This window comes from Pseudonaja textilis, chromosome 18, assembly GCF_049901715.1.
Source record: "Pseudonaja textilis isolate UNSWEBS1 chromosome 18, rPseTex1.2, whole genome shotgun sequence".
NCBI classification, from domain to species: Eukaryota; Metazoa; Chordata; class Lepidosauria; order Squamata; family Elapidae; genus Pseudonaja; species Pseudonaja textilis.
The window spans coordinates 545139-571784 of record NC_142007.1 but is presented as its reverse complement, the minus strand read 5'-3'; the positions used below and the strand labels follow the sequence as shown (position 1 = coordinate 571784).

General features: G+C 53.1%; 1 protein-coding gene across 3 annotated transcripts in view; it reads left to right on the top strand.

Moving 5' to 3' along the window:
* Window positions 1–440: 440 nt before the first annotated feature.
* AJAP1 (adherens junctions associated protein 1) overlaps window positions 441–26646 on the top strand; it is a 68196-nt gene continuing 41990 nt past the window's right edge. For 2 of the 3 annotated variants that reach the window (XM_087914986.1, XM_087914985.1), the window contains exons 1-2: window positions 1450–1510; window positions 17736–18469. In XM_087914986.1, the coding sequence (XP_087771112.1) occupies window positions 1482–1510; window positions 17736–18469 (763 nt within the window). In that variant the 5' untranslated portion in view covers window positions 1450–1481. Of the gene's footprint in view, window positions 572–1449; window positions 1511–17735; window positions 18470–26646 lie in introns of those variants that run through there. The other variant, XM_026720914.2, reaches the window with a different exon arrangement.

Sequence of the window (26646 nt, the reverse complement as noted above, 5' to 3'; positions counted from 1 at the left end):
TCCTTCCTTCCTTCTTCCCTCACTGTCTTTCTTCTACCCTCCCTCTTCCTCCCTCCCTTCCTCCTTCCCTCCTTCCCTGGGGAATCCTGGGAGTTGCAGTCCATCCATCTTAAAGTGCCCGTGTTTGGTGGGGGGGACTCAGACCGTCCGAAAGGACCCATGGGGCTGAGTTTGGCCCTGAGGACGACCGGATCACTTACCCCTTCCTTCAAAAGTAAAGTTCCCCTCACAAAACCTTCCTCTTTTCCAGCCCCGGGCAACTTGGATAAGACCCCGTGTTGACCTCGTAGTACTTTCAGAGGACTCTCCCACCCATCAGCCCCAGCGCCCTCCAAGCGCCCACCGGATTATCAGCCTTAGTGGACGCAAAGAGCAGCATTAATCCTGGTGACCTGGGAAGACCCAGGGCATTAGCTGCACCAAATAAATGTGGCATTAATTCAATGTCACCGACCAGTTAGCGCCAGGCAGGCAGCTGTGCCCAAGAACCATGGCTCGCTTGGCAAACCGTAGTTTAAATAAGCCCTGGTTTAGCCCAGCAGAGAGGCTGTTGGAATGCTTTGGGCTCCAGGTGAGTCTGAAACCAGCCCCCTTCTTCTTTCTGCCCCCTCCCTCCTTTTGAAAGCTCCCCCTCCTCCGTCCAGTACCCCCCGGCATCCTGGTGGTCAGCTGGCCACCCAACCGGGGCAGATGGGCCTTGGAGTCCAGTCCCTTCCCCCAGCATGCTGGTGGTCACTTGAGCCCCCCGGCTGGGTCCGATGGAGTTTGGAGTCCGCTTTCCGGCTGTTCGGCTCGCATCTTGGCCGGGCTGGCTGTGGCGGATGGGCCCGGGTGCCTTCCCTCCGCCCCCCGGCCTCGGGTGGGGGTGGGGGGCGAAGGGAGATAAGGGGGTTCATGCCCCCCCAGCTCCTGGGGCTGACGTCAGGCGGGGCTGGGCCAGGCGGCGTCGGCGGCGGCAGCAGCGGCAGCGTCGGAGCCAGGCAGAGCCACCGGCGGGGCTGCAGCGGCGCAGCTGCCGAGCCAGCCAGCGAGCGGAGGGGACGCGGCGGCGGGCACCGGGCAGCGGGACCGGCCGGCGGGAGCCGCCTGGATGCTCTGCGGAGGAGGAGGAGGACGAGGAGGAGGCGGCGGCGGCGGCGGCGGCCCGGCTGACCTCAGGCGCCTCCCGGCCAGGCGGACCCCTCGCCCACTGCCCGCCGCCCCCCTTCCATGACCCCGGGCGGCTGCCGGGGGGCGGCTCGCGCCCCCCACTCGGGCCGTCTCCGGCGCCCCTGCTGACCCCTCCGCCGGCCCGGCCCAACTTCGCGGCGGCGGCGGCGGCTTTGTGGGGGAGAGGCGGGGTCGCCCCCGGCTCTCCCTCCCTCCCTCCCTCCCTCGTTCTCCGCCGGGCGGCTGCAGCGGCGACCCCCCGCCCCTCTCCCCGCATGGCTGGGAAGATCTGAGCCCCCCTCCTCCCCTTTTCTGCCACCGCCGGCGTGACAATGTGGATGCAGTGGGTTTCGGCGACCAGGTAAGGGGGCTGCTCCGCGCGTGGGGCCGGGCGGGGGGCGTTAGAGGAGGGGGCACCTTCTCTTCCAACTTCCCCGGCTCTGAGGCGGGCGGGGGGCGGGGGTGGAAGCCGCGCTGCTCCCTCCGCGGGGCGGGGGGCGACTTTACCGACACTTTCAGGACCAGGGAAAGCGGCGGCTGCTTGCGGCGGGCGGGGAAGGGGGCTCGCCGCCGCCGCCCCCCGCCGCCCCCCTTGGCAGGCGATGGCGCAGCAGCTGGAACCGCTGTCTCCACAGGGCGGGGGCGCTGGCGCTCGTCCCCGGGGGCTGCCACCCGAGAACGCGGGCGGCTGCGTGGGGCCGACGGCGAAGCGCCCCCTCCTCCTCCTCTGAGCCGCCGAGCCCCCTCCGGGCAGCGCCAGGGCTGGGGTCCAGCCGAGCGTCACGCCTGTCGCCCCAGCCGAGCTGCCAAGGACTTACCCTCCATTGGCGGCCCCCTCCGACGTGCAGCCAGACGCGTGCAAAAGGCGAGCCTTAAGTTGCCCGGGTGTTTATGCAACAGCCTGCCACGCGCGCCCAGACACGTGTGCCCGGGGACTGGGGTGGCGGGAGAAAGGGGGCACCGCGCCGCCCATTTGCACGACCTCTCCTTTTTGGGGGTGGGGGGTGGGGGAGTTGGTTGGACCCCAGCCAGACCCGAGAGAAGTTGGCTTGGCGGGAAAAAAAAATCCCTCCGGCCCCGCGGGGCGCGCGAGCCAACCCGGGTACATGTGAAGGTGAACCCGCCACTCCCCGCTGCTCCCGGGGCAGCGCGCGCGCGCGTGTGTAAAGGAGCGTTGCGGGCATTGTTCTCCCCTCCCCCCGTCCTTCCCGCCTCTCTCTCGGGTGGGAATGCAGCAAACTTCGCGGGTGGGCGAGGAGGAGCGTGTCCAGGTCCTCCACGACCCCCTCGGGGATCTCACCAGGAGGAGACCGTCTGTTCAGACGACCCAACGAAGCTGAATTGAAACCCGGGGCGAATTCCGACGCTGGGCTGTGCGTGGAGCGATGCCGCCCGTCTTCCTTAGGCGTGGAAATCGAGGTTACCTCCCATAAGCCAACTTGGGTGGAGGTTTCCCAGAAGAGACTGGACAACCGTCTCTCCAGGATGGTGTAAGGTCTCCTGCTCAGGCGGGGGTTGGGGGTTGGGCTAGATGACCTCCAAGGACCCTTCCACCCCCGTCACTCTATATTCCATCCCTTCATCCTTGTGCCTGAAAATGAATCCTATTCCTCCCTTCTTTGTGACTCTCCAAACGGGGAGGGGGGTGAGTGGGGGCAGCGCGGGGGAGGAAGGTCAAATCTTCACTTATCCTGGCAGTTTCCGAAGAAAATAATCTTAATACCGATAGATAATAGATAATCTAATAATGATAATAATAATATAATAATAATCATAATGATAATAATACTAATATGACCAGCCTCTTTTGTTCATGCCAAGAATGAGGTCTCACTCTGGCTTGTTGTTTTGTGTGTGTGTGTCAAGCAGCGTCTTCTTTTCTCCTCTTTTCTTCAAAACGGGTGGGGGCATAAATTGACATGCTTGTGGGTTGTTTGTGTGTGTGTGTGTGTGTGTGTGTGTGTGTGTGTGTGATTAAAGTGGGTCTTGCCTGCTCGTTTCGCCCAACCTCATCCATTTCATTCTATTGACGGGTGATGCGTGGCGTCTCCACCACCTCCGTACTCGCCCCGAACTTGACACAGAAGAAAACATTCGCCCCCTTCAAACGCTGCCCTGCCAGCCTCTCGGCCGGGTTGTGGGTCCCTTTGGGTGCCAAACACCCGAAAAGCCCTGACCCCGGCCAGTGGGGGGAGCCTCGGCAAAGGTCCCGGTTTTGACAACGCTTGCAAAACCTCATGCAGGATTCACAAAGCTTGTTTTGGGGGGGGGGGGGGAGGCTGCCTTATTCCAGTCTGGCTTCAATCTGCTGTTTCCAGGAAGGATAAGCCCCCCCCTCCCTCCCTCCCTCCCACCCTTCCCACCCACCCAGGATTTATTATTTCTAAGAAGAAAATCTTAATCAGGTCTGGCTCTTAACCCTCTCCTTGCCAGGGACTGACAGCCGACTCCATGGCAAAAAATTAAAAATAAAATAAAACACCAGGTTCTCCCCTCTCCATCTGCGCTCAGTGGAACGCCTTCCCTGCTCCAAGCTACAATTTTAACCTAATTTTTATAAAACAAACAAAAAACAAAAAACTGGGACAGGGAATCAGACCCTGTGAAGTCCCAAGGAAGCATTTTCGGGGCATGTGATCCCTGCAAAGCGTGAACCAATTCTGGTGATTAATAAACAGCTGATCACCAGCAAGGCAGTTGGGATCCTATCTGTGGACACGGCGGGTGATTGACGGAGCCATGGCGCTGATCCGCTGGGGAGGTTCAAGGGGGAAATCGCCAAGAAATGAACTGCGAAGCGACTCTTAGGGCCAACCCAGACAGAGTTTTGAATAGGAAAGGAGAGTTAAGGAAAGGAAAGGATGAAATGTATGTATGTATGTATGTGTGTGTATATATATATTTGGAGTGAATGGAAGCAGAGAAGACGTTGACCAGTCCTTGACCTCAGAGACAAGTCTTTGAACTTCTCTAGAAGCCACTTTTTGTTAAGCAGGCACATGCAGCTGGAGAGAGAGACAGTGTGTGTGTGTGTGTGTGTTTTGCACTAGCAAAATTGTGCTTGGGAAAAGCTCAGACCAGCTGGAGGCAATGCCAAGGTGCAGGGAAAGAGGCGTTTTTGGTTTGGAGAATAACTTTTGGCTGTGCTTAGAGGGATGCCAAAGAGAGATTTAGCACCCTGGGCGATTGAACTCAGTCTACCGTCCGCTATTCAGACACAAACTGTGGCTTAGTACAACGGAAGAGAAGCCGAAGCTCTGTGCATGTTTTGCAACAGGGCTGAGATTCAAGCTGGAAAGCCCCTTGGTTGGCTCACTGCTGTGCCTGGTTGCCCCGGGACGCTGGGTCCTAGGTTTTCGCCAAGGCGGCCTCCAAGTTTCCCCGGAGCCGCTTTGCATGCAGGAAGCCAGAAACGGACTGACCTTGGTTTGATTCTGGCAAGGCGTTTCCAGGTGCCCATGTTGGCTTGTGTTCAGCACCATGACAACTGCTTCCCGCTCCTTCGGTGCAGCAAAAGGACGGCGGGAGAAACAGAACCAGCCATTATAGTCTCGTCAGGCGTGCAGTACAGACGGGAAGGTTGTCCGTTTATTTGGACAGCCTGGTCCCTAGTTTTAAAGAAAGCGCAGAAGTCATTAAGTGCAGTAAATCCACAAAAAGCTCAACGGTGAATTTCAAAGCCGGTTTTAATTTCTGGAATCTGAATTCTGCTTTGAAATCTTTGGACTTACGAACGATTTTACCAGATCAGGGTGTTCGGGATTTTAGTCTCCTTTCTCCACTTTCATTTTTAAAAAAGGACTTTATCATATGTTCTTTTTCTTCCTTTCTTGAAAGCCCTCTGCAGACTTTCTTTGGGTTGTTATGCAGGTTCTCGACTTACAACGTACAATGGGGCCCAACGTTTCTGTTGCTTAAGCGAGACAGTCGTTAAGTGAATTTTGCCCCATTTTATGACCTTTCTTGCATTGTTGTTAAGTGAATCACCACCGCTGTTAAATTAATTAAAATGGTCGTTAAGTGAATCCAGCTTCCGGATTGACTTTGCTCATCAGGAGGTCACAAAAGGGGATCGGGTGACCCTGGGGACTCATCGTAAATACGAATCAGTTGCCAATCTTGATCACGTGACCACGGGGAAATGCTGCAGCGGTCATAAGTGTGAAAAACAATCGTAAGTCCCTTTTTGTAACTTTGAACGGTCACTAAATGAACTGTTGTAAGTCAAGGACTATCTGTGTAAATATTTCAGGGTCCATCTCTGTTGGGTTTTCCATTTACCTGAAAGGAAGGACTGGCTGGCCTTTAAAAGTTAGCCTTAGGGAAGAGAAAAGGCAGCCGTGGTTCATTCCCTACTTCATGTGTGTGTGTGTGTGTGTGTCTTCCTAAGGTGTCTGTGTGTGTTTGTGTGTCTCGGTCATTCACTGGAACCGAGTGAGAAGTCAGAGCACCAATTCTGCACTTAGGTTAAACAAGCCATGGTTTGTACGGATGGGCGCATTCAGGCCAAGGCCGATGCCCTGGGTGGGGATGCCTTGCCTTGTTATTGGTGGGGGGAGAGGACCAGCCCCCCCTGAGGCGGAATTCATTGATGTGTGTGTTTTAGTCACTCAGCTACGAGGGCTGCTCACCTCCCATTTTGGCCCTTAGGAGGGATGGAAGTCACGGTCTGGAGGCACAAAATGGCTGGAATGATAAAATACCTAAAGGCGGGTGTAAGTAAACCTAGCAGGAGGAGGAGGAGGACGAGGAGGAGGAGGAATGAAAGAAAGAAGGAGAACTAAGGAAGGAAGGAGAAAGAGGGAGGGAGGGAGGGAGGAAAAAGAGAGGAAAGTGAAGGAAGGAAGGAGAAAGAGGGAGGGAGGGAGGCAGGAAGGAATGGAGGGAGACAAGAAAGAAGGGAGGGAGGAATGGAGAGAGACAGAGGGGAAGGAAGGAGGAAGGAAGGAAGGAAGGAAGGGAGGAAAGAATGGAGGGAGACAAGAAGGGAGGAAGGAGAAAGAGGGAGGGAGGGAGGAATGGGGAGAGAGGGGGGAGAGGAAGGGAGGGAGGAACGAAGGAAGGAGAGAGGGAGGGAGGGAGGGAGGGCAACAGGTTCATACTTATGATGATTTCGAGGTCATGCAATCCCCTTTTGCGACCTTCCAACCAGCAAAGCCAATGGGGAGGCCAGATTCACTTAACAACCGTGTGGCTAATTTGACAACGGCGGTGCTTCACTTAACAACCGTGGCAAGAAAGGTGGTGAAATGAGGCAAAGCTCGCTTCCCCGTTCAGCCACGGATGTGTTGGGCTCCGGTGGGAGGGGGGCTGCGTGCCCTGCAAAATAGCACCTCCTTGCCAGCATGCCCTGCCCCTCCCCCCTGACCCTCGGGGCGGGGAAGGCGAGGAGGATTCCTCTTTCGTGCCGGTCTGCAGGCGGCCATAACTCTGGGATTGCAGCCGCAGCTACGGCTGGGCCAGCCTGCGGGAGCTCTTGGAACTGCCGTTTTGCGGTGTCTCCTTGCCTGGATCGCCTCGTGTGGCAAAGCGGTGCCAACCGGCCGAGGCCTTTGCCAAGCTATCCGAGTCGGGTTTTGCCCCCTGAGGGTTTTGCCCTCAGCTGCACCGGCCGGCCTGGGGCTTCCCTGCAAATGCCGCCCGTCCCGGATTCTGCATTTTATTTTATTTTTTGCAAAATCTCGCTTTCAAACAATGGCTTTTCTGCCCGGCTGTCGAGAATCTCCTTCGTTGTCTTCGGCTGGTTGAGAGCAGACTCTGAGCATGCACAGAGGGATGCTGGACCTGTTGCGGTGTTAGCCTGTTCAGGGGTCCCTTTGCTGGCCCAAAAGGGAGGTTGGAGGTTTGGGGGGACACGGATGCTCTTTGGGGTGCCAGGAACACTCGCTGGGCTTTTGAGAGGGAGCCACGTGGGGGGCTTTAGTGGAGGGGTGTCCCAAAGGGGGCCTGGGAGGCATCGGGGGAGGGGTTGACTGAGGGGGGGGGAAAGAGCGTGGGATGCCCTTAAAAGCCCTCAAGGTTATTCCCAAACGGGAAGACCTGAAGGTAAATCACGGGGTTTGGTCCAAAAAACCTTCTGTTAAGTGTTGGCCCCCTTCCCACAACGTGCGATCTTGCTCCCTGTCCCTAGTTGCCCCTCTGGTGAGAAGAGGGAGGGAGGAAGAGGAAAGAAGGAAGGAAGGAAGGAAGGAAGGAAGGAAGGAAGGAAGGAAGGAGAAAAGGGAGGGAGGGAGAAAGAAGGAGAAAAGGGAAAGGAAGCAGGAGAAGCAAGAAAGAGAAACAAGAAAAAGAGAAGGGAAGGAGGGAGGGAGGAAAGAGAAAGAGAGAGAAGGAAGAAAAATAAAGGAAGAAGAAAGAAAAAGGAAAGAAGGAGAAAGAAGAGAAGGAAGGAAGGAAAGAAGGAGAAAAGGGGAAAAACAGGAGAAAAAAGAAAGAGGAGGGAGGAAGGAAGGAAACATATTTAACAATGTCTCGCTTAGTAACAGAAACTTTGGGCTCAATTCTCTCTCTCTCTCTCTCTCACACACACGCACGCACACACACACACACGTTGAAAAGAAAGCCATTATAGATCTTGGCCCACACTTGTCTCCAATTGGCTGCTGCTGAGACCAGCCAAGCACTTCACTTAAAAAGAAATATTCAACATTTGGCAAGGGGCTTGGAGAGAACTTGCCTTCAGGTATGACTTTATGGCTCCATAAATTAGGAACTCAAAAGCTTTGCTCATAAATCACCTGATCAGGTTTGGCCTCAATAACTGGACCGGCCACTAGAGGCAGTATGGAGCTCAACTTCCTTGCCTGCCTGGTCTTTGCCGACATCTAGTGGTGACATCTAAGCCGAGGACTACCTATACTTGCAAATGTCTCACTTAATAACATAATTTGGGGCTGTGTTGTGGTCATACGTTGAGGCTACCTGTATAGAGTTGCTGTTATCATACAATACTGATCCCTCAGAAAGGATCCCTTGAAGTTCAAATCCCCCCAAATTTCCAGTCTATTTGGAAAACATCGGGGGTGAAAAGATTATTTAGAGCCTCATTCGCAAGGAGAATATATATATATATACATACACACACACACACACACATTCTGGAATAATCTCATTGTGAAAAATGCAAAGTAACTGTATTACTTTCCTCCCCCTTTTTATTGGAATTTGTGGGTTAAAAGAAGGGCGAAGCCTGGAGAAGATCAGCTTATTGCTAATTAAGTTTTTCAATCTTCCGCTTATTGCCAGCAATCGTCCGTTTGTCTAAAATGGTGGAAAGGCAGGAGAGTCAATTAAAACAGCTTTGATTCCCACAGTCAGGTCCAGGCGGGTTAGCAGCCCCTAAAAACCGAATTACAGACAGCATCAAAATGTGTTTTACACCATTGCAAATGTACCTTTTAAAAAAGACAATTAAAGAAGGTGTTTTTTTTTTAAAGCGGATAACAAGGATGGGTGATCGAATTAAAGAGTTGGCTAACTTCGTTCTGATTAATCAGTGACTCAAAGTCTTAATGAATATCGAAGATGCTTCTTGGGATAAGAGGAAGTTAATGCTGTAAAAAGAAAAAAAAATATTGGATGCTGATTTGAACTTTATGCTGGAAGAGTCAAAGGAGGAGAGGTTCACTTTTCTGCAGTTTTGTCTAATGCTCATAAGTTTGTGGGGTTCTTGGGGCTCTCTGAGCAGGGCTGTTTCCTCGCAGACGTTTCATTACCAAACTAGGTTACATCACCAGGGCTGGAAGGCAAGGAGTTTTGCCGAGGGGAGGAGGAGGAGGAGGAGATGGAGAAAAGGGGGAAGGAGAAGGGTTGTGGCTTCCTTGGTGCTCTCTGACAGGTCATAACCCCACTGCAGAGCTGGGGAATTCTGGGAGTTGAAGTCCATCCCTTGTAAAGCGACTAAGGTTGGGTGGTGGAAACTCTGCCTCAAAGTATTTTTTCTAATTCCAAACTGATCATTCCAGGCCCATCGGCCAGCCCTCACCCGCCTCCCTTGGCACAAAGACCCACAAACCCCAGCGCGGCCTCCATTTTTACGCCCAAAGGGAGGCAGGTTCTTACTCTTCCTTCTCTCCCTACCGCCATCCTGGAGTGTGTGTGTGTGTGTGTGTGTGTGTGTGTGTGTGTGTGTGTGTGTTGCCGCACCCCTGCTTGGAACCCGCCCCTCCCTCCCGAAGGATCTCCCCCAAACAGTGGCCGCCTTGTCCCAAGGCGGACAGACAGTTGGGGTTTTCATGGGACCGAAGGCCAGCGCCCCCCCCCGCCTCCCTCTGCCTCTGCCACGCTCCAGCCGCGTCTGGTGGAAACAAGGCCCCGTTGTGGGGCCTGAAATGTGCACCTGCTTCACACATTCAGTCCCTTGGGACTCCCATGACCCTCCGCAGACGATTGCCAGAAGAGCTTTCTCTGACTCCGAAGTCATTGATAGAATTCTGCGCTTGGGAGGGGCCTCCGAGGTCCTCTAGTCCAACCCCCCCTGCTCAAGGCAGGAGACCCTCCCCCATTCCAGGGATGGACCACCCCACGGCTTCTGGAGGGAAGCCCCTCCGCTGATTGATTGACCTGGGATGATAGAGACCAAGACAAGGGGGGTCTCCAGCCTGGAGGAGCTTGGGCTGGACTAGAAGACCTCCAGGCTCCCTCCCAGCCCTAGGATTCTGATATTCTGTAGGTGGATTCGGAAGTCTAAAGAAACGCCCCGGAGAAAAATAAGGGCACACCGCTTCCTTATTAGTCTATTTAAAAAAAAGACACATCCATTCATCCCTCGATATCCCCAGAAACCGACCTTCATCCACGGAGGGGCCACCTTTACCTTAAATCAAGATCTGCTCAACCCATCTTGGAATCAGCAAAGATAATTTTATGTGAAACCCCTCCGGACGTTTCCAAGCGAGAAATACAGGATGGAAAAGTCCTTTCATTTCGTGATTATGTTTGGTGCCAGAGGGAGAAACGAGGTTACGTCCCTGTTGAGGTTGATTCATGGACTTTTTACCTCCAGGAACCGAAGAAAAAACCCGAATAAAAGTGAAATAGGCAGAACGTCTTCTTAAAAGCAGGCCGTGGAATAAAAGCTCCCTATATGTTGGGAGGAAAAATGAAGTTGTGCGCCACTGTGGGATTCAGCTAGTCCTCGACATACGACAGTTCATTTAGTGACTGGGTGGGGGAGTTGGACTAGATGGCCTACAAGGTCCCTTCTAACTCTGTTAATCTAATCTGTGACCGCTCAAAGTTACAACGGCACTGAGATAAAGGAACGTTTTTCACATTTACGACCGTTGTAGCCATTGTCCCCGTGGTCACGGGATTTATTGACAACTGATTCACATTTATGGTGGCCACAGTCGTGGTGGTGGGGGTGTCAAGTGATCCCCTTTAGCGACCTTTTGAAAAGCAAAGTCCACTTAACGTTAAGCGTTACTAATTTAACGACTTCTGTGGCTCAACTTCCTAAAACGGGGCGAAACCCACTTCACAAATGTCTCGTTTAACGACAGAAAAGTTTGGGCCTGATTGTGCTTCTAAGGAGGACTACTTTAAAGGAACCCAATCTTGTGAAAGAGCGTTTGTGTCTAAAACACGATGATCCTTGAATCCACGGATGTCAAGTGTGGCAGCCGCCCTGAAAGCTTGTGACTTGGCCAAATGCCAGGCGGCTGACGCAGCCTCGCCTTCTCCCCGGAGACCTTGCGCCCTCCGTCTCCTCCGCTGCCACTTGTCAAATCGCACCTTCTTCCGAAATCTCGCACCCTGTCAACCTCCTGCCACGTGATCCCAGGGGACCTCGTGCGAAAATTGGATTGTGACGTCCGACCAAGAGGCGGGTCAGGAGGACGATGCCGGTTGATACGAACCTCCCTTCGCTCCTTTCATTTCCATTTGGGCGACGGATATCTCCGCAGGCTTTGGGAGACGCCCTCCTTGAGTCACCTTCTCGAAGTGGGCCACTGAAGGTCACCTCCTTCTGGCCTGAAACGTGAAGAGTTATGGGCTTGGTCTGGCCAACAGACCTAGATTCAACCGTAATCCTAGTTTGTAAGCTGCGTCAACTTTGTCTAATTTGCTCCAGTCTAACACCTGCATGCGCTTCCCCTCTGCTGCTCGGATATTCGTCAGAGGAAGAGACGAAGTCAGTCTCGGCCTCTTTTCATTTTCGTTTGGATGATATCCCTGCAGGCTTTGGGAGACATCCTCCTTGAGCCCCTTCGCCCCTTCTAGGCGGAAGCCCCCTCCTGCCGGCCTGAAACGTGAGGAGGAGTTATGGGCCCGGCCTAATCCACAGGCGTAGACTCAGCTCGAATCCTGGTTTCTGAGGCCTCGAGTTTGTCCAATTTGCTCCAATCTAACTCCTGCCTCCGTGTCTCCGCTGGTACTCAGATGTTCGCCAGATGGAGGCGGCTCTCCCGTGGCTTTGATTTCCGTCCTGCGGCTCGCTTAATGGACAATCTCTTCTCCGTTAGATCGCTTCTGCCCGACCCAGCTAAGCCCAGATTCCTGGCCCCCTCCTCAGGCACCCCTTCAGGCTGCGAAGTGAGCATGCTCGGTGAGCCACGCTCTCCCCCCGCACCCCACCCCAAAATCCAGATTGGATTCTCAACATCCTCCCACAGTGGGGAAGGTCTACAGATGTTTCTCACGGCTCTTTCAGCGTGGCTCTTCCTCTGCAGAAGGGCTGGGCTTCGGCACCAAATCAAGCCAACGCCTTTTGCAAGAGGGGGGAGGTGGACTCAAAAAAGCGGGTGGGGGGGGCAGATTTTGATATAGGATTGGTGAAAAACAGAGAATGGAGGGTCTCTGAGCTGGGTGGCTTTCTCGCAGACGTTTTGTGACCCAATTAGGTAACACCATCAGTGCTAAAAGGGAGTGGAGTTTGTGGAGAGGAGGAGGAGGAGGAGGAGGCGGACTGTGGGCTCTTTGGTGGTCTGTGACCTTGGCTATTTTCTTGCAGACATTTCATTACCCAACTAGGTAATGCCATCAGTACAAGATGTTCTATATCCCTCTGTCTCTGTCTTCATCCATCTATCATTATCTATCATCTATTTATCTATCAATCATCTATCTATATTTATTCATCCATCCATCCATCATCTATCTATATTTCTATCTATCCATCCATTATCTATCTATCTATCTATCTATCTATCTATCTATCATTTCATCTCTCACCTCTCTGTCTCTCTCTCTGTCTCTGTCTCTCTTTTCCTCCTGTTCTTCCCCCCCATGCCTGCTGATGTTTAATAAATAAACATCCAGTGATATTTTTGCCAGCTGAACTGAGTGGCATCTGCATGTGGATCAGGGGATTGGCGGACGGGGAATGTGAGCTGGCTGCCAACGAACCTGGAAAGCCCCCCGGGAGGTTTTCCAACATGGAGAATCGTGTGGCTGGAAGAGGGCACACGGGGGTGCGAGAGAGGGAAAGGCAGACGAAGCTCTCTGTGCAACGATCGTTCCAGGCTGGTGGACACATCGCTTGGCTGCGGGTTGAAGGGTTGGCCATCCCAACCGGGGATCTTCTTTCCAAGGACGCAAAACAAGTCATGGGCTCCCAATTTGTGTCCCCTGCAGTCCCGGCAGTGCCCCTTGTCCACTCTTCTCCAAAACTTCTTCCAGATCAGGAGAGGGCAGGAGGAAGACGACGGAAGAACCAGAGTTGGGAGGAACCCTGGAGGTCTTCTAGTCCAATTCAAGGCAGGAGATCCTAGGCCCTCCTGTCCAGCCAGCAAGGGAGGGAAACTGAGGGAGGAGAGAAGCAACCTAGAACCAAGGAGAAACCGTTTCCTGACGGGGAGAACAATTCACGGGTGGAACTGCAGAGGTTGTGGGTCCTCCAGCACTGGAGGGTTTAAGAAGAGCTTGGACAGCCACCTGTCTGAAAGGCTCCAGCAGGGGGTTGGGCTAGAAGACCTCCAAGGCCCCTTTCCACTCTGATATTCTCTTATTCCTGTGATTCCATCTCTCCTGGACCTTCAGTTGGTCAAAGTCAATGGGGGAGGCCCCATTAACATGACCGTGTGACTGACTTAACAACCGCAGGGATTCCCTGATCCCCAGCGGCCAGAAAGGTTGTAAAACGGGACAAAGACTCACTTAACAACTCTCCCCCTTAGCAACGGAAAATTCGGCCTGGATTGCAGTCGTACGTCGAGGAGTCCCTGGCCTGGAAGAGAGGCAAATATCCATTGTTTTTTGTCAGGCTGGCTGTCCTTTGGCTGAAAATAACCTTGGGCGGATCATTAAGGCCGCCTCCACCGCCCCCATTTCGAGCTCACCTTGAAAATCCACAGTTCATTTATCTGGCGAGGTTCTCTTGGCCGTTGCGGAGAGGAGAAAAGGAACAATAGCGCCCAAACGGAGGTGGCTGAGAATGGTGGCCTTCTCCCTGGCTCCCTCTCCTCCTTCCCAAGTCCTGGAGGTGCTCTTCCTCCAACCCGGGGACCCTCCGGGGCTCCGTCTGGGGGGTGTGTGTGCTGTGCTCCTTCCCTTGTTGCCCTGGCTCCTCCCTGCAGTGGCCGTTGGAAGGTGGCTAGATCCTGGCTTCTGGCCTGTTCACTGCTGGCGTCCCGGAGGCCGAAATTGTATTGGGACAGGAGGGGAAAAAGCACTTCCCTTCATCCCTCCCTCCCTCCCTTTGTTCCTTCCCTCCCTTTCTCTCTCTCTCTCTCTTTCTATTCTTTCCTTCCTTCCCTCCCTCCCTTTCTTCTTTCCTCTTTCTGTTCTTTCCTCTCTTCATTCCTTCCCTCCCTCCTTCTGTCTCTCTCTTTCTGTTCTTTCTTTCCTTTCCTCCCTCCCTCCTCCCTTTCTTCCTTTCTCTCTCTCTCTCTGTCCTTCCTTCCTTCCTTCACTTAGAGGAAGACATGGTGGTGAGCAGGGGGCCTCCAACAGTGGTGAGGGGGGCCGTGAGGCTGAGCCCTCGGATGGGTCCCCAGGGGCCCAAACCCTTAGAAGCTGATCCCGTTCAGGGAGCCTCTCCGAGGCTGGCAGATCCGCCCCCACCCACCCACCCCCGTCCTCAGCCTTGATCCACAGAAAAGCCGGCCTTGTGCCGTCGCTGCTGTGCCGGGCTAGCAGAACCACCACCTTGGCCAGAAGGTCCGAGCAGGATGCTCTCCCGGCCAGAGCAATTTAGCAGGGGGAATGGTCTTCCGCGCGATGGACCTCCGTTTGTCTCTCCTCCTGGCCTTGCTCCCCTTCCGCCCACGATTCCTCCAGTGTTTGGCAGCCCTGCCTGGAGAAGAACAGAGGCTAAAAACTCCACAGGGAGTCCTCAACTTACAGCAGCTCTTTCAGTGACCCAAGTTACAAGGGCACTGAAAAAAAAAAAGTGACTTAGGACCATTTCCCCACTTACGACCATCGCAGGCTCCCTGGGGGGCGTGGGGGGGGGGGTCAGAGGATCCCCCTTTTTGACCAGCAAAGTCAATGGGGAAGCTGGACTCGCTTAACGACCATGTTACTCCTCACTCGATTCACTTAATGACTGTGGCCTGAAAGGTCATAAGATGGGGCAAGACTCACTTAATGTCTCAGAGAGAAAAGGAGAGGGGGGGAGGGAGGGAGAGGGAGAGGGAGGAGAGAGAGAAGGAGAGAAAAAGGGATAGAGAGAAAGAGAGGGCGAGAGAGAGAAAGAAAAAGAGAGAGCGGGAGGGAGAGAAAGAACGAGAGAAAGAGAAAGAGAGAAAGAATGAAAGAATGAAAGAGAGAGATGACTCCACTCCAAAAGGTTCTGTGCTTTGCCAGCTGATGCCTCCAAAGCCGGGGGATTTCAAGATTAAAATTAAATTAAAAATATAATTTCAAGTTTGGTTTTCAAGCACATTTGTCTTTTAAAGCCGAGCCTTCGGCAGATGCTGGCAGGAGGGGCTTTTGCAAAGGAAGCGGGTTCCTCCTCCTCCTCCTCCTCCTCCTCTCACTCTCCGGGCTTAGGAGGAGCCCACCTCAAGTCCCCGCCAAAGAGTCTTTTGTGTTGTTGTGCTAGGATCAGCTCTGGGAACACACAATTGCCTCGTGTGTCTTGCCAAACGAGGAGTGCTGTGTTGCCTAGACAACTGCAAACTCCCCCACACGCCTGTTGTATGCCGAAACACATCTTGTCACCACTCACACATCCCTGCACACACTCGGGCACCGACACCAACTACCCGGCGCCCAAAAGGTTGTGGAGGCTCTGCAAGGGGGGGCGTCTCCATCGGACGGGGCAGCCCGAGGGGGGGGTCATCTCCATTTGCCTGACCCAGAGGGTCGGGGGCCTTTGGCTGGAGGAACACGGGGCTGACCAGCTCTAATTCTGCAAAATGGCAGGCAGGGGGGACCTCAGGATGGGCCAGAACCCCACAAAACTGGTCAGCAGGTGAAACTCTTCTGCTTTCTGATCAGAGGCTCAAATTGGAGACTCAATAGGACCCAGACAATTTGATTTTAATCCATGGGACAGTTGGCCTCCTGCCTGCCCATCCATCTATCTATCTATTATTTATCTTCTATCTATCCCTTTATCTATCTCTGTATCTCTATCTCTCCCTCTCTTTCTCTCTATCCATCTATCTATCTATTATTTATCATCTAACTGTCCCTGGATCACTGTATCCATCTATCTATCCATCCTAAATAAGGCAGCAGATAAACAAAGATAGAGTGAGAGACGATAGATAGATAGCTAGATAGTAGACAAAGAGATAAAGGATAGAGAGAGGAAATAGTAAGGGTTAACTAGATGACAGGCTATCGGGATCTGTCTGCCTATCTGCCTATCTATTTACCTATCATCTCTCTCTCTTTCCTCTATAGCTATTTTTCTCTATCTTTCCTCTATCTAGTCTATCTATATCCTATCTCATCTGTCTCTCTATCTATGTATCTATCACCTATCCATCCTGGCCAGGCTCTGGAGCTGAAGTCATCAAAGGACTTGTGAAACGGTGGGGGGAACTGAGGCACGTCCGCAGGGAACTTGGGGGCCCGGCCAGGTGAAAGTCAGCAGTTCTGCCTTCCGCAGAGCAGCTGAAATCAAGTCATGTCCTTAAAATGGGCTTGTCATTTATCACGGTGTGTCAAACTCCGATCCAAACCGCATCTAACTCGCTTCATGCAATCTGAAGATTTCTCTCGAGGGGTGTGTGTGTGTGTGTGTGTGTGTGTGTGTGTGGCAAGAGGCAGGGGCAGGAAAGCTACACACCCACTGTGATGGAGGAGGAGGTAGAGGAGGAAGAGGAGGAGAAAGAGGAGGAGGAGGAGGAGAGTGAAAGGAGGAGGAAGAGGAGGCAGATGGTGTCACATAAACACCTATAACAAGAACCAAAGCTCAGCTACCACCAGTTTTTCCTCCAAAGAGTAACTCCTTCCTCCTCCTCCTCCCTCTGCAGCCCTTCAGGGGTTGGTCGAGGCCGAGGCCCCTCATTTTGCCATTCAATACAAACAGTGAGTTTGCCCTTATCGAGTCCTCCGCTTACAAGTGCAACTGGAACCATGATTTTCCCGGCTAAGCGACGCCGGGTCTTATATGAGGCGTGTCCGTTTCTCCCTCCAGCTTCCAGAAAGACAGAAAGGTTCCCGGGCTCTCAGTTCAACTCCTAAGGGTGTGTATGTTTATAACAATGTGTGAAGATCCCCACAAGATGTTCTTCCCATTTAACAAAGGTGGTGGTCTTCTCCGTTCTCCACCTACATTGAGAGGCCTGGTCTTCAGGTTCTAGACCAGGACCCCATTCAAGAAGTAGCTGAATCTGTGGAGGAGTTGATCCCATCTCGCTCCATCTGCCTAGAACAGGTTCGCCTCCTTCCGGGGAATGGCTGGTTTCAATGGGGCTCTTACTCCGTCAAAGGAAACACGAGTTGGCGGGTGTGGAAGGGGTGAGAAGCACAGCTCGTTTCCTAAGGAACATTGTTTGGTGCTCGTGGTTGAGCGTAAAGACGGAGGAGTGGAGGAGGAGGAGGAGGTCAGGAGGCCTCATCGAAGAAGCTTCTGGGGTGAGGATTCTCAGCTGTGCCATTTCTGGGAGTTGATCAAGAGTCGGTCCTTAGACAGAAAAGGGAGTTGAAAGCCCACCCAACCAAGGGAGGCTCGGAGACGGTTCTCCTGAAACAACGAAGCTCTGGAGAAGGTGGCAGAGGTGGAACTCGACAGAAGGCGAGTTCGGATGAAGAGATCTCAACGCTGGTCTGTAGGCGTGAGGGTTGTGCATTGTGGTAACTAGTTCGAGCAACTATGGTTGTAGTAAGGGGTTGTCCAAGGAAGAGTGCACTATAATTTACAATAGTCACATTCTAGAATATGAAATTAGGATGTTCAATGAGAAGAAGAATAGGGACACCGGGGGAAGACATGAAAATTAAGGAAAACCCTGTTGGGTTTCTACAGCAAGGTTAGAATCAGATTGTGGTTGAGGAACGTGGTTATTCTGGACCTGGAGTATTTACAACACGTTGGGGGGAAGGCCAGCTGGCCAAGGGCTGGAAACCTGGTTGACCTTGATGGTGAGGGCAACGTTCCCCGAGGTCCCTCCTCTGTCCTACAGCCATCTCGAGATGTTTGGCTTCGTGGACGTCCATATCTGACCCACTTCTCTCTCTCTCCTCAGGTCAGCTTCTCCTGCACGAAGCCACGCTTGGATTTTAATAGCCATGTTTCGACTTGCCATGGAGGTCTCCTCTTGTGCGTCGTTGGGCCGAGACCTCCGGCACCCGTTTCCACAGAGACCCGCCCGCTGGTATGGATTCCCTCACCATCTTTTGTGGAGCTTTAGATACGGACCCCAAGTCAGGAGGCTTGGACTCCCAGCCAGCCTTGACTACTGGGAACTCTCCAACGGGCAGTGGCCCAACGTGTCCCGCCTCAAAAGGTTGCACCATGTGGCGGACCTCTGGTGGGGAAGCTGGCGGACGCCCTCGCTCGGCCACGTGAAAGCCAACCCCACGTTGACGGGCAAGAGAACCGTGTCGCAGGCTTACTTGAAGCGGAGGAAAAGGTACCTCCGAGCCAACAGCAGGCCAACGATGGAGACCGAGGTCATCGTCTGGGGGTCCACCAGCCCTTTGGAAGCCCTGGAGACCAGCACCATCCCTGGGATTTACAATGGTCCTGCCACCTCAGTTTTGGAACGGGTGACCAGCAGCACGACCACCACGACCACTATGTCCACCACCACCACGGCGGCTTCTACGACCGCACAGTCCAAAGGACTCGGCCCAGGGCTTGGGGCCCCTAAGAACCATCCCGTCAGCACGCTGCTTCCCCCTTCGACCTCCAGAGGTAGCAGGAAAAAAGCAGAAGGCCCACCCCCAGCACCCCCTAAAATACCAGGAGATACTTCAGGTAGGTGTCCTTCTCTCCTTGGGGCCTTCATGGACGTTCTGTTTTCTATGGAGGAGCTAGGAGGTCCATTGGTAGGCAGGAATGGCACGGTTGGGGGTCTCCATCCCACCTCCGGGGGTGCCTCAGAAGCGGAGATCTCACCAGAGGTCAACTTCTAAGAAGCCTTCTGCTCCCACCTTAACGTCCACCTCAAGAGGCTTGGGCCACACACCTCTTCTGGTGTGACATCCCTGGATCGTCTCCTCTGGGACCTCCAGAAAGTTGGAAGGCAAAGTCCCTGATCTTCTCAGACCGTTGGCCATCCCGTCGGTAGCCTGGTTCTTTCCAGCCGCTGATTTGATCTGACTTTTTCAGTTTCTGAAGAGACGCTTTTGTGAGTCCGTCCGTAGTACCTTCTCCAAGCAGGGACCTCTGTCCAGGGATGGCAACTTCGCAGTTGGTTTTGGTTTTCAGTGTCGTTGGTGTGTCAGTTTTGCTTTCTTTCTCTGGCTTCTTTCTGGATAGGGGTTTTTTTGTGGTGAATTTGTCCATTCCAATATTTTCTCCTTTTGATAAATCTGTCAATTTCACTTTTCTTTCTGTTGCTGGTTCTTTTTTGGCAGGGGGGGGGAGGCGATTTGGTGACTCCGTCAATTTCACTTTCTTTCTGTGGTTTGCTGGTTGTTGGTTTGTTTTTTGTTGGCTGGTTTGTTTTTGTGACTCTGTCAATTTCAATTTCTCGCAGTGTCTTGTTTCCAAACAACTTTGTTCCTTCGAATCAGTAGAGTTTCTCTGGGCTCCTTTGAGGTTCAAACAGAGAACTCCAGAAGTTGTGATTCCTCCTTCCCTTTCTCTCCTCTCTTCCTCCCTTCCTCTCCTCCCTTCTATTCCTTCCTCCTTCCCTTTCTCTCCTTCCTTCCTTCCTTCCTTCTTACCTACCTACCTAGAATGATTGTAAAATGGACTTGGCTATTGCAAGAAGTCCCAACTTAGAACTATCCGCTTAGTGACTGTGGTCTTTGCTTTATAACTGCTGCATTCGCCTAATGACTCCTCCAAAACAAGTGCGGGTGTAATCCCAGGGAGACTCACTCAATGACCACAATTCCTGGCTCCCTTATAGTCACAAGCCAAGGACTCGCTGCATTTGCGTCGTTCCCAGATCCCCTTTGGAGGAAAACTTGGCGAACGTTGGGTGCCTTGCAATGGGCACCAAGCCTCTGGGAGCCCGGTTGCCCCTGGCAACACACACGGATGCCCGTGGGGAGGGTAGCTGCTCCCACCCACACGGCAGCGAAAAGGCCTCTCGACCGTTTGGGACCCACGGGGGAAGACGGCCTTTTCCTGCAGCTCCAAGGTGAGAGGACAGGAGCCCATCGAGGCTCTCCTGGAGTACAGCCGAATTGGAGGCGACCCTGGAGGTCTTCTAGTCCAGCCCCCTGCTCAATCAGGAGACCCTCGACCCTGCTGGACAAAGGGCTGTCCGGTCTCTTCTCGAAAGCCTCCAGTCACGGAGCAGCCACCCCACACCTCCGGGGCCGGCCTGGCATCTTCTCTCCTCGGCCAGGGCCAAATTCGGGGCTAATCGGCACCTTCGCCTGGAGTCCTGCTTGGAGCCCCCGTTAACTCAGCCGCTCAATAATAATGAGGTCAGACAGATCCTGGGCCCAGCGGAGGCGGCTGCGGCCAGCCACATCTGCCTGAACAGCTGTTGAGTGACCGCTCTTAATTGCTGGGGTCCAGCTTGGCCTTCAGCAAAGGCCTCTCCCCCCCCCTGCCCCCCCCGTGACATTGGAGGCTGTTCTCTCCTGCAGGCTCTGCTGGAGGAGGAGGTTTAAGGGACCCTAGCACTCTCCTCCCTCCCTCCCTCCGTCCCTCTCTTCTCCTTTTCCTCTGCCTCCCCTTCTCCCCTCCTTTCCTTCCTCCCTCCCTCCTCCCTCCCTAGGAGACACAAAAGGGTGGGATCTGATAGCTGGAGACCATTCCAGCCATGTTCTCAATGTTGTTTGTGAAGCTTAAATGCGCCTTCACAACTTTCCCAGCATGGCCTTCATCTGTTCAAGCACAGTAGGCCTGTTGTTAGGATCTGTCCATCCATCCGTCCATCCATCCATCCGTCCATCCATCCATCCATCCAACCCTTTTCAGAAAGGGTGGATCTTCCGTCTCCGGAGACCTTCCAGAAGGTTAGGAACACCATAGAAGGTCAGACTTGATGATCTCCCCTTCCCGCTCTACAACCCCACGTTTGGTAGCTTCTCTTGATGTTGCCCAAGATCCCCGTTGCTCCTTGGGCAGCTGCTTCTTCCAGCGGGTTGGGGCCACCAAGGAGAAGGCCCCCGGGCCTCCTAAGAAGGGCCTCCAGGGCTGCGTCTCTGAAGGTCGCGGAAGCGCTCTCCTCCCCACCAACCTCCGAGAAGACTTCCGCCCACAGCATTGCCTCGCTCACCTCCGCTAGCTCCTTCCACTTGTGTGGTGCGGGTGTGTTTGCACGCTTGTCCACCTACCTGGGGAATCCATTAGGGGAGAAGTAATTAACCATGTATTCTGCTGAGCGAGCAGAAGGTTTTCTGTCATGTTACTCCTCTGCTCGGAGTTTCTCGCGTTGGGTTTTCTATCTCCAAAGCGGTGGGGAAGGGAAGAATTGTTCAACAGGAACCGCAGGACAGAAATATTCTTATTAATAAAAGCAGCGAGGAGCCATCTCCAGCTCCTCTTTGAAGGTAGGCTGGACAACCTTGCTTGAGGCTGCCTGCGTTCTCCGGATGGGCTTATTGGAGCCGGCAGAAGTCCTGCATTTCTGCCAACTGCCATAACCGCTCCTCAACACCGGCTGAGATCCGGGAGCAAAGAAGAGACCTAACAGCAAGGTCCACGGAGGAGAGTCTTCTTCTGATCTGCCCATGGGAAGGAGAAGCTGGAGAGAAGCTCAGCCCAACCAGGAAGCAATTCGTTGGCCCCTCATCAATCCGGTGGACGGGCCGGACCAAGATGGAGTTCCACCGGAATGATGAAGAGAAGGCTTCTCATCAGCAGAAGACCAGAAGAAGAGGAGGAGGAGGAGGCTTCCCATCATTCGGGTGACCCGAGAACCATGAAGGATCGTTCTGATCTTCTGCTGATGAGAAGCCCGGATGATGTTGTATTTGGAAGGAGTCATGATGGGAGATTTCTATTCTATTCTGTTCTGTTCTATTCTACTCTATATTCTTATTCTTATTCTATTCTATTCTATTCTAATTCTAATTCTAATTCTATTCTTATTCTACTCTTATTCTATCCCATCCCATCCCATCCTATTCTCCTATTTCAAGTCCAATTTCCCTCAAGAATGCAGCCTTACTCTTCTCAAGCAGATACAGGCTCCAAATACCACGCTAACCATCCCAGTTAGAGCATTTTAATGTCTCAGAGGGCAGAATTCAGGAAATGGCCTAATAGGAGCCAGCGAAGCATTGCGTGGCCTTCTCTGGATCAGTCCAGCTTTTACACGGAGTCTCTCGGTGTAACGACAGCCATTCTTTTTCGACGTATCCTCTCCAATCCGACTGTCCCCCATCCCATAAAATCCCTCCCGTGTTTGTTTGTAGAGCTGGATCCCATTCGATCATGTTGCGGATTCGGGGAGGCCATCTTGGTTAAGCCAGGATCTAATTCCCCCTCAACGCGGGCATAATTTTCTTTAATGATGCCATCAGTGTTTGGGTTTGGAGCGCGCCTTCCTCATTTATCTCTTGCCGGTCAGCGACTGTAATAAAACTTGATTGATTGAGCCGGATTGTTGGCTGAATACGAAATCCTGACTCTCCACTAGCCAGGACGTCTTCCGCAGCAGCTGCTGTCAGGGCGCAAGATCCCTCCTCTTTCACCAGTTCCCTTCGCTTTCCTTCCTTCCTTTTTCGTGGTGGGCTCATCCTTCTGCACTTTGACGTGCTGGAGATCGGGGCAGGGAGGCTGGCTGGGCGTCCGCCCTTCGCGCCACCTGAGCGGGGGGAGCAGGTGGCCCGGAGAGGGGAAGCGCACGGGGGACTCACACCCACAGGTCCTTCGCTTGCCTTCAGCGGGGTGGTGGATCCGCTCCCCGTCTCCTTCTCCCTTTGTTCAGAAGGACAGGGGTGGGAGGGACCTCGGAGGTCTTCTAGTCCCACCCCTCGCTCAGACAGGAGACCCCAGACCCTTCCGGGCCAAGGACTCCCCCATCTCCGCTCGAGAGCCTCCCGGGGTGGGACAACCCACAACTTCTGGAGATAATCCCTTCCGCTGATCATTTTTTTTTTTTCATTGTCAGGAACTGTCTCCTTAGCTCAACACCTGGCTTGCATTTATGACGGTCGCGTCCCCGGGGTGTGTGTGTGTGTGTGTGTGTCATGCGATCTCCTTTTGCGACCTTCCAGCAAGTCGAATCAAGTGGGTGGAGCCACTTTATAAGCCCGCCCCTCACTTAACGTCGGTGGCCAGAATGGCCCTAAAACGGAGGCCAAATTCACTCGACGGTTGTCTGGGGCCGCGGTGGACATTGTGGTCGTAATTTCAAGGGCTGCCTGCGTTTGAAGGGCCTCCCTCTGGCCTTCTTTGCTGGGCTATTCATCCACGTTGACCAGCAAATGGAAAATAAAAAAAACCATTTATTCTCCTTCTCTTTGTGATTTACACACCCGGCGTGTGGGTGAGTCAAGGCCGGCCCTGCGGTGCCTCTGCTCCTGCCTCCTTTTGTGTGATTTCCACCCCCCCTGCAAAGGCCACATCGCCCCCACACCCCCCATTAGCCCGGCTGACCCACCGCGAAGCCTTTCCCACCTAATGGCTTTCGCTGTTATTCACCCGCCAACACAGGAGGATTTCTGGGGTCTGAACCTGCGAGAAATCAGCTATTTCTGTCGGGCGCAGCCGTCCAAGCCCAGAATTCTTATTTTATTTTAAAACAAAGGCCTCTTTTCCAAGCAAACTAACCAGGTTGACCCTGGATGTTTACAAGCCATGAACCAAGACAGGAAGTGGTTTCGTTCAAAATTTGCATCCTGGTGGGCCTAAGGCAGGTAGTCCTCGACTTACGGCCGCCAAGGAGCCCCGCATTTACGTTGCTAAGCGAGACGTTGGTCCAAGAGAGCTTTCGCTGCATTTCACGACCTCTCTCTTGCCACGGTTGTTAAGTGAAACTGGCTTCCCCTTGTAGGAAGTTCACCAAACAGGATCAGGTGACTCCCCGGGGCTGTCTGCGACCGTCATAAATATGAATCAGTTGCCAAGTTTGATCCCGTGGACCCCCCCCCCGGGGATGACTGTCACGGTCGTAAGGGTGAAAAATGGTCATAAGTCACTTTTTTTTTCAGTGACGCTGTGACTTTGAACCATCACTAAGTGAATGGTTGTAACTTGAGGGCAACCTATAACCCATGAATTCAACCAGAGTTTCTTGCCTTGAACTGAGGTCTATGGAGCAGGGGGTTGGACTAGACAACCTCCAAGGCCCCTGTCATCGCTGTTACTCTGTTATTGTTTCTCTTCCCCATTATGGGCTGCTTTTAAGAGGGGAAGAAGAGGCGAAAGAGCTCTGAAATCTCCCATTATTTTTATAGCCCCTGTCAGTTTGATATAGGAACCCAGAAGGCAGCAGGCTGGAGGGGAAATAATGAAATAAATTGAAGCCGAGGAAATTTCAAAAGGATTGGAAGAACATATATAGATATATTCTATTCTATATATATATCTCGCCCGAAGGAAACTCTGGAAACAGGGGCTTTGGTGACCATGAGAGCCTGAATGGGAGGACAAAAGAGTTTGATAGAAGATTTGGAGCTTGGGGGGGCTGAACTGGGGGGGTCCCTGAGGTGGGGGGTTTCCTTGCAGATGTTTCATGACCCAACAGATGTAAAGGGTGTGTGTGTGTGTGTGTGTGTGTGTGTGTGTGTGTGTGTGTGTGAACCCTCCCCATCCCACCCCTCCGGCTGCAGAGACCCCAGACCCGCAGCCCAGTGCCGGGGAGGCCCAGCCAAAGGGGAACAGGCTGTCCCTCCTGGGCCTGGCATCGGATGGAGGCGTTTGGCTGGCCGAGCGTGGCGTGATGTTCAATTAAAGTAATAAAAAAGTGAAGTCTGCACTCAGCAATCCTGGCTGGCCTCAAAGACCGTTGCTAAGGGGGACGTGGAGCTGAGAAGCCCAAAATAGAGAGAGAGAGAGAGAGAAAGGAAGGAAGGAAGGAAGGCTCCTTGGGGAAGACTTGACTTCTCTCCGGCCTTCCTCCCTGCTTGGTCCTGGGCAGCATCTAGCGCGCTTCTCCCTTTGCCGAAGGCCTCGTGAACCGCTGCCGGCGGATTGTCGTCCTGGCGAGGAGGCCAAAGCCCCCAACTCCTGTCCCGGCACGGAGGGTCTAATCCGCCCAGAAAGGCTTCTAAACGGATGGTTAGCAGGGGGTCTCCCAGGAACGCCAGGCCGGAGGCAGCTGCCAAGCCACATTAGAGGTCTCTGCTGCGGATCCTGGGCGGCCGGGAAGCGGTGAGGGCGGCGTCTTCCACGGCTCTGGCCTTCTGCGGCTCTCTGCTGGGCGCAAAGCTTTTTGGATCAGATTTATGTACATAGAGAGATGTGAGCAGGGGGGGAGAGAGGCAGATGGTAGATAGACAGACAGACAGTGGGATAGAGAGAGACAGAGAGACAGATGATATAGATGGATGGATGGATAGATGGATAGATGGGTGGATGGATAGATAGATAGATAGATAGATAGATAGATAGATAGATAGATAGATAGATAGATAGATGGATAGATGATAGATGATAGATAGATGGATGGATAGATAGATAGATAGATAGATAGATAGATAGATAGATAGATAGATAGATAGATAAAGATAGATAGATGTCCACTATGATTAGTTCTGGAGAAGGTCCAGAAGATGACGCATCTCTCCAGATCTCCAGCCAGTATCAAAGAGAACAGAATAACGCTCTTGGAAAGGACTCCTGGAGGTCTTTTAGTCCAACCCGCCGTTGAAGCAGGAGACCTTATTATTCCGTCCTGGTCAAACGGTCGTCCACCTCCATTGATGGAGCCCCCACAGCTTCTGAGGGAAAGCTGTCCCGTTGGCTAATTCTCTTCCCTGCCGGAAAACTCCTCCTTCGTTCTAGGTTTGCTTCTCCCCTTGGTTAGTTTCCATCGTGGTTCCTTGTCCTCCTTCTGGGGCCTTGGAGGACCCCCCTCTTTCTCACGAGAGCCCCTCAAGGATTAGAAGGCTGCTATCGTGTCAGCCCTAGTCCCTCACTTTCGCCCACTCACCCACTGCTCACACGGGTCCTTTCAGACTGGACTTCACAGCCTGTCCTTGGTGCTCTTGGGATGCTTTCAAAACCCCCCTGAATCTCCTCCCATCTCCCAAAGCGTCTCTGTCTCTCGGCGGCTTCCTTGAAGGACACTTCTTCTGACCACATTTCCTTCCCGCTGCACCTTCAAGTGGTTCCTTCAAGTTTATCAGCGTCAACAAAACAAGTTGAAGGACAACAAGATTATAATCATTGGACAGGAAGCTTGGCAGCAGCTGCTGGTGTGACTCACACAAAGAAAGGTGCCCTTGGCTTGGTGTGGGGGATTTCTGGGCAGGAACGGTGTCCTCGAATCGCCAGTTGTGCGAGTTTTGTTGAGTGGCCCTTTTAGAGCTTAAGATTCATTCCCGAGCTCGGCTAGTTTTGAGGGTCACCTGGTTTGATTCTGGAAGAAAGACAAACATTGGACATCTTTAGCCTGGAGGAGAGATGACTTCAGGGAGGCGTGACCGATGTGGCTGAAGGATGTCATGGAGAAGGTGGAACAAAGTGGTTTCGAGAAGCTCCAGAGGAGAGGAGAGGAAAGAAAGGACAAGGAGACAGATGTTGGTTGGGCTTCAGGACAGGTTTCCCTACCAGAAGACGGTTCTTGTTGGCTTCAGGTGCTTCCACGGAGGCTGGAGGGTCGTTCTCAGGGATGTCATCAGGGTAGAGCAGGAAGGTGGATTAGATGTTCTCCAAGATGTTCTTCAAACTCTTCTAGCATGTTGCTGTAATCCAGCGGTCTCCAAACGTGGACACTTTAAGACGTGTGGACTTCAATTCTGGGAGCTGAAGTCCACAAGTGGCCACGTCTGGAGACCTCTGCAATAATCCATGAGACTTGGAAGCTCAAAACTCGAAAATAAGTTTCTGCTGTTCCCTTTTCCAGTGAAGTATCT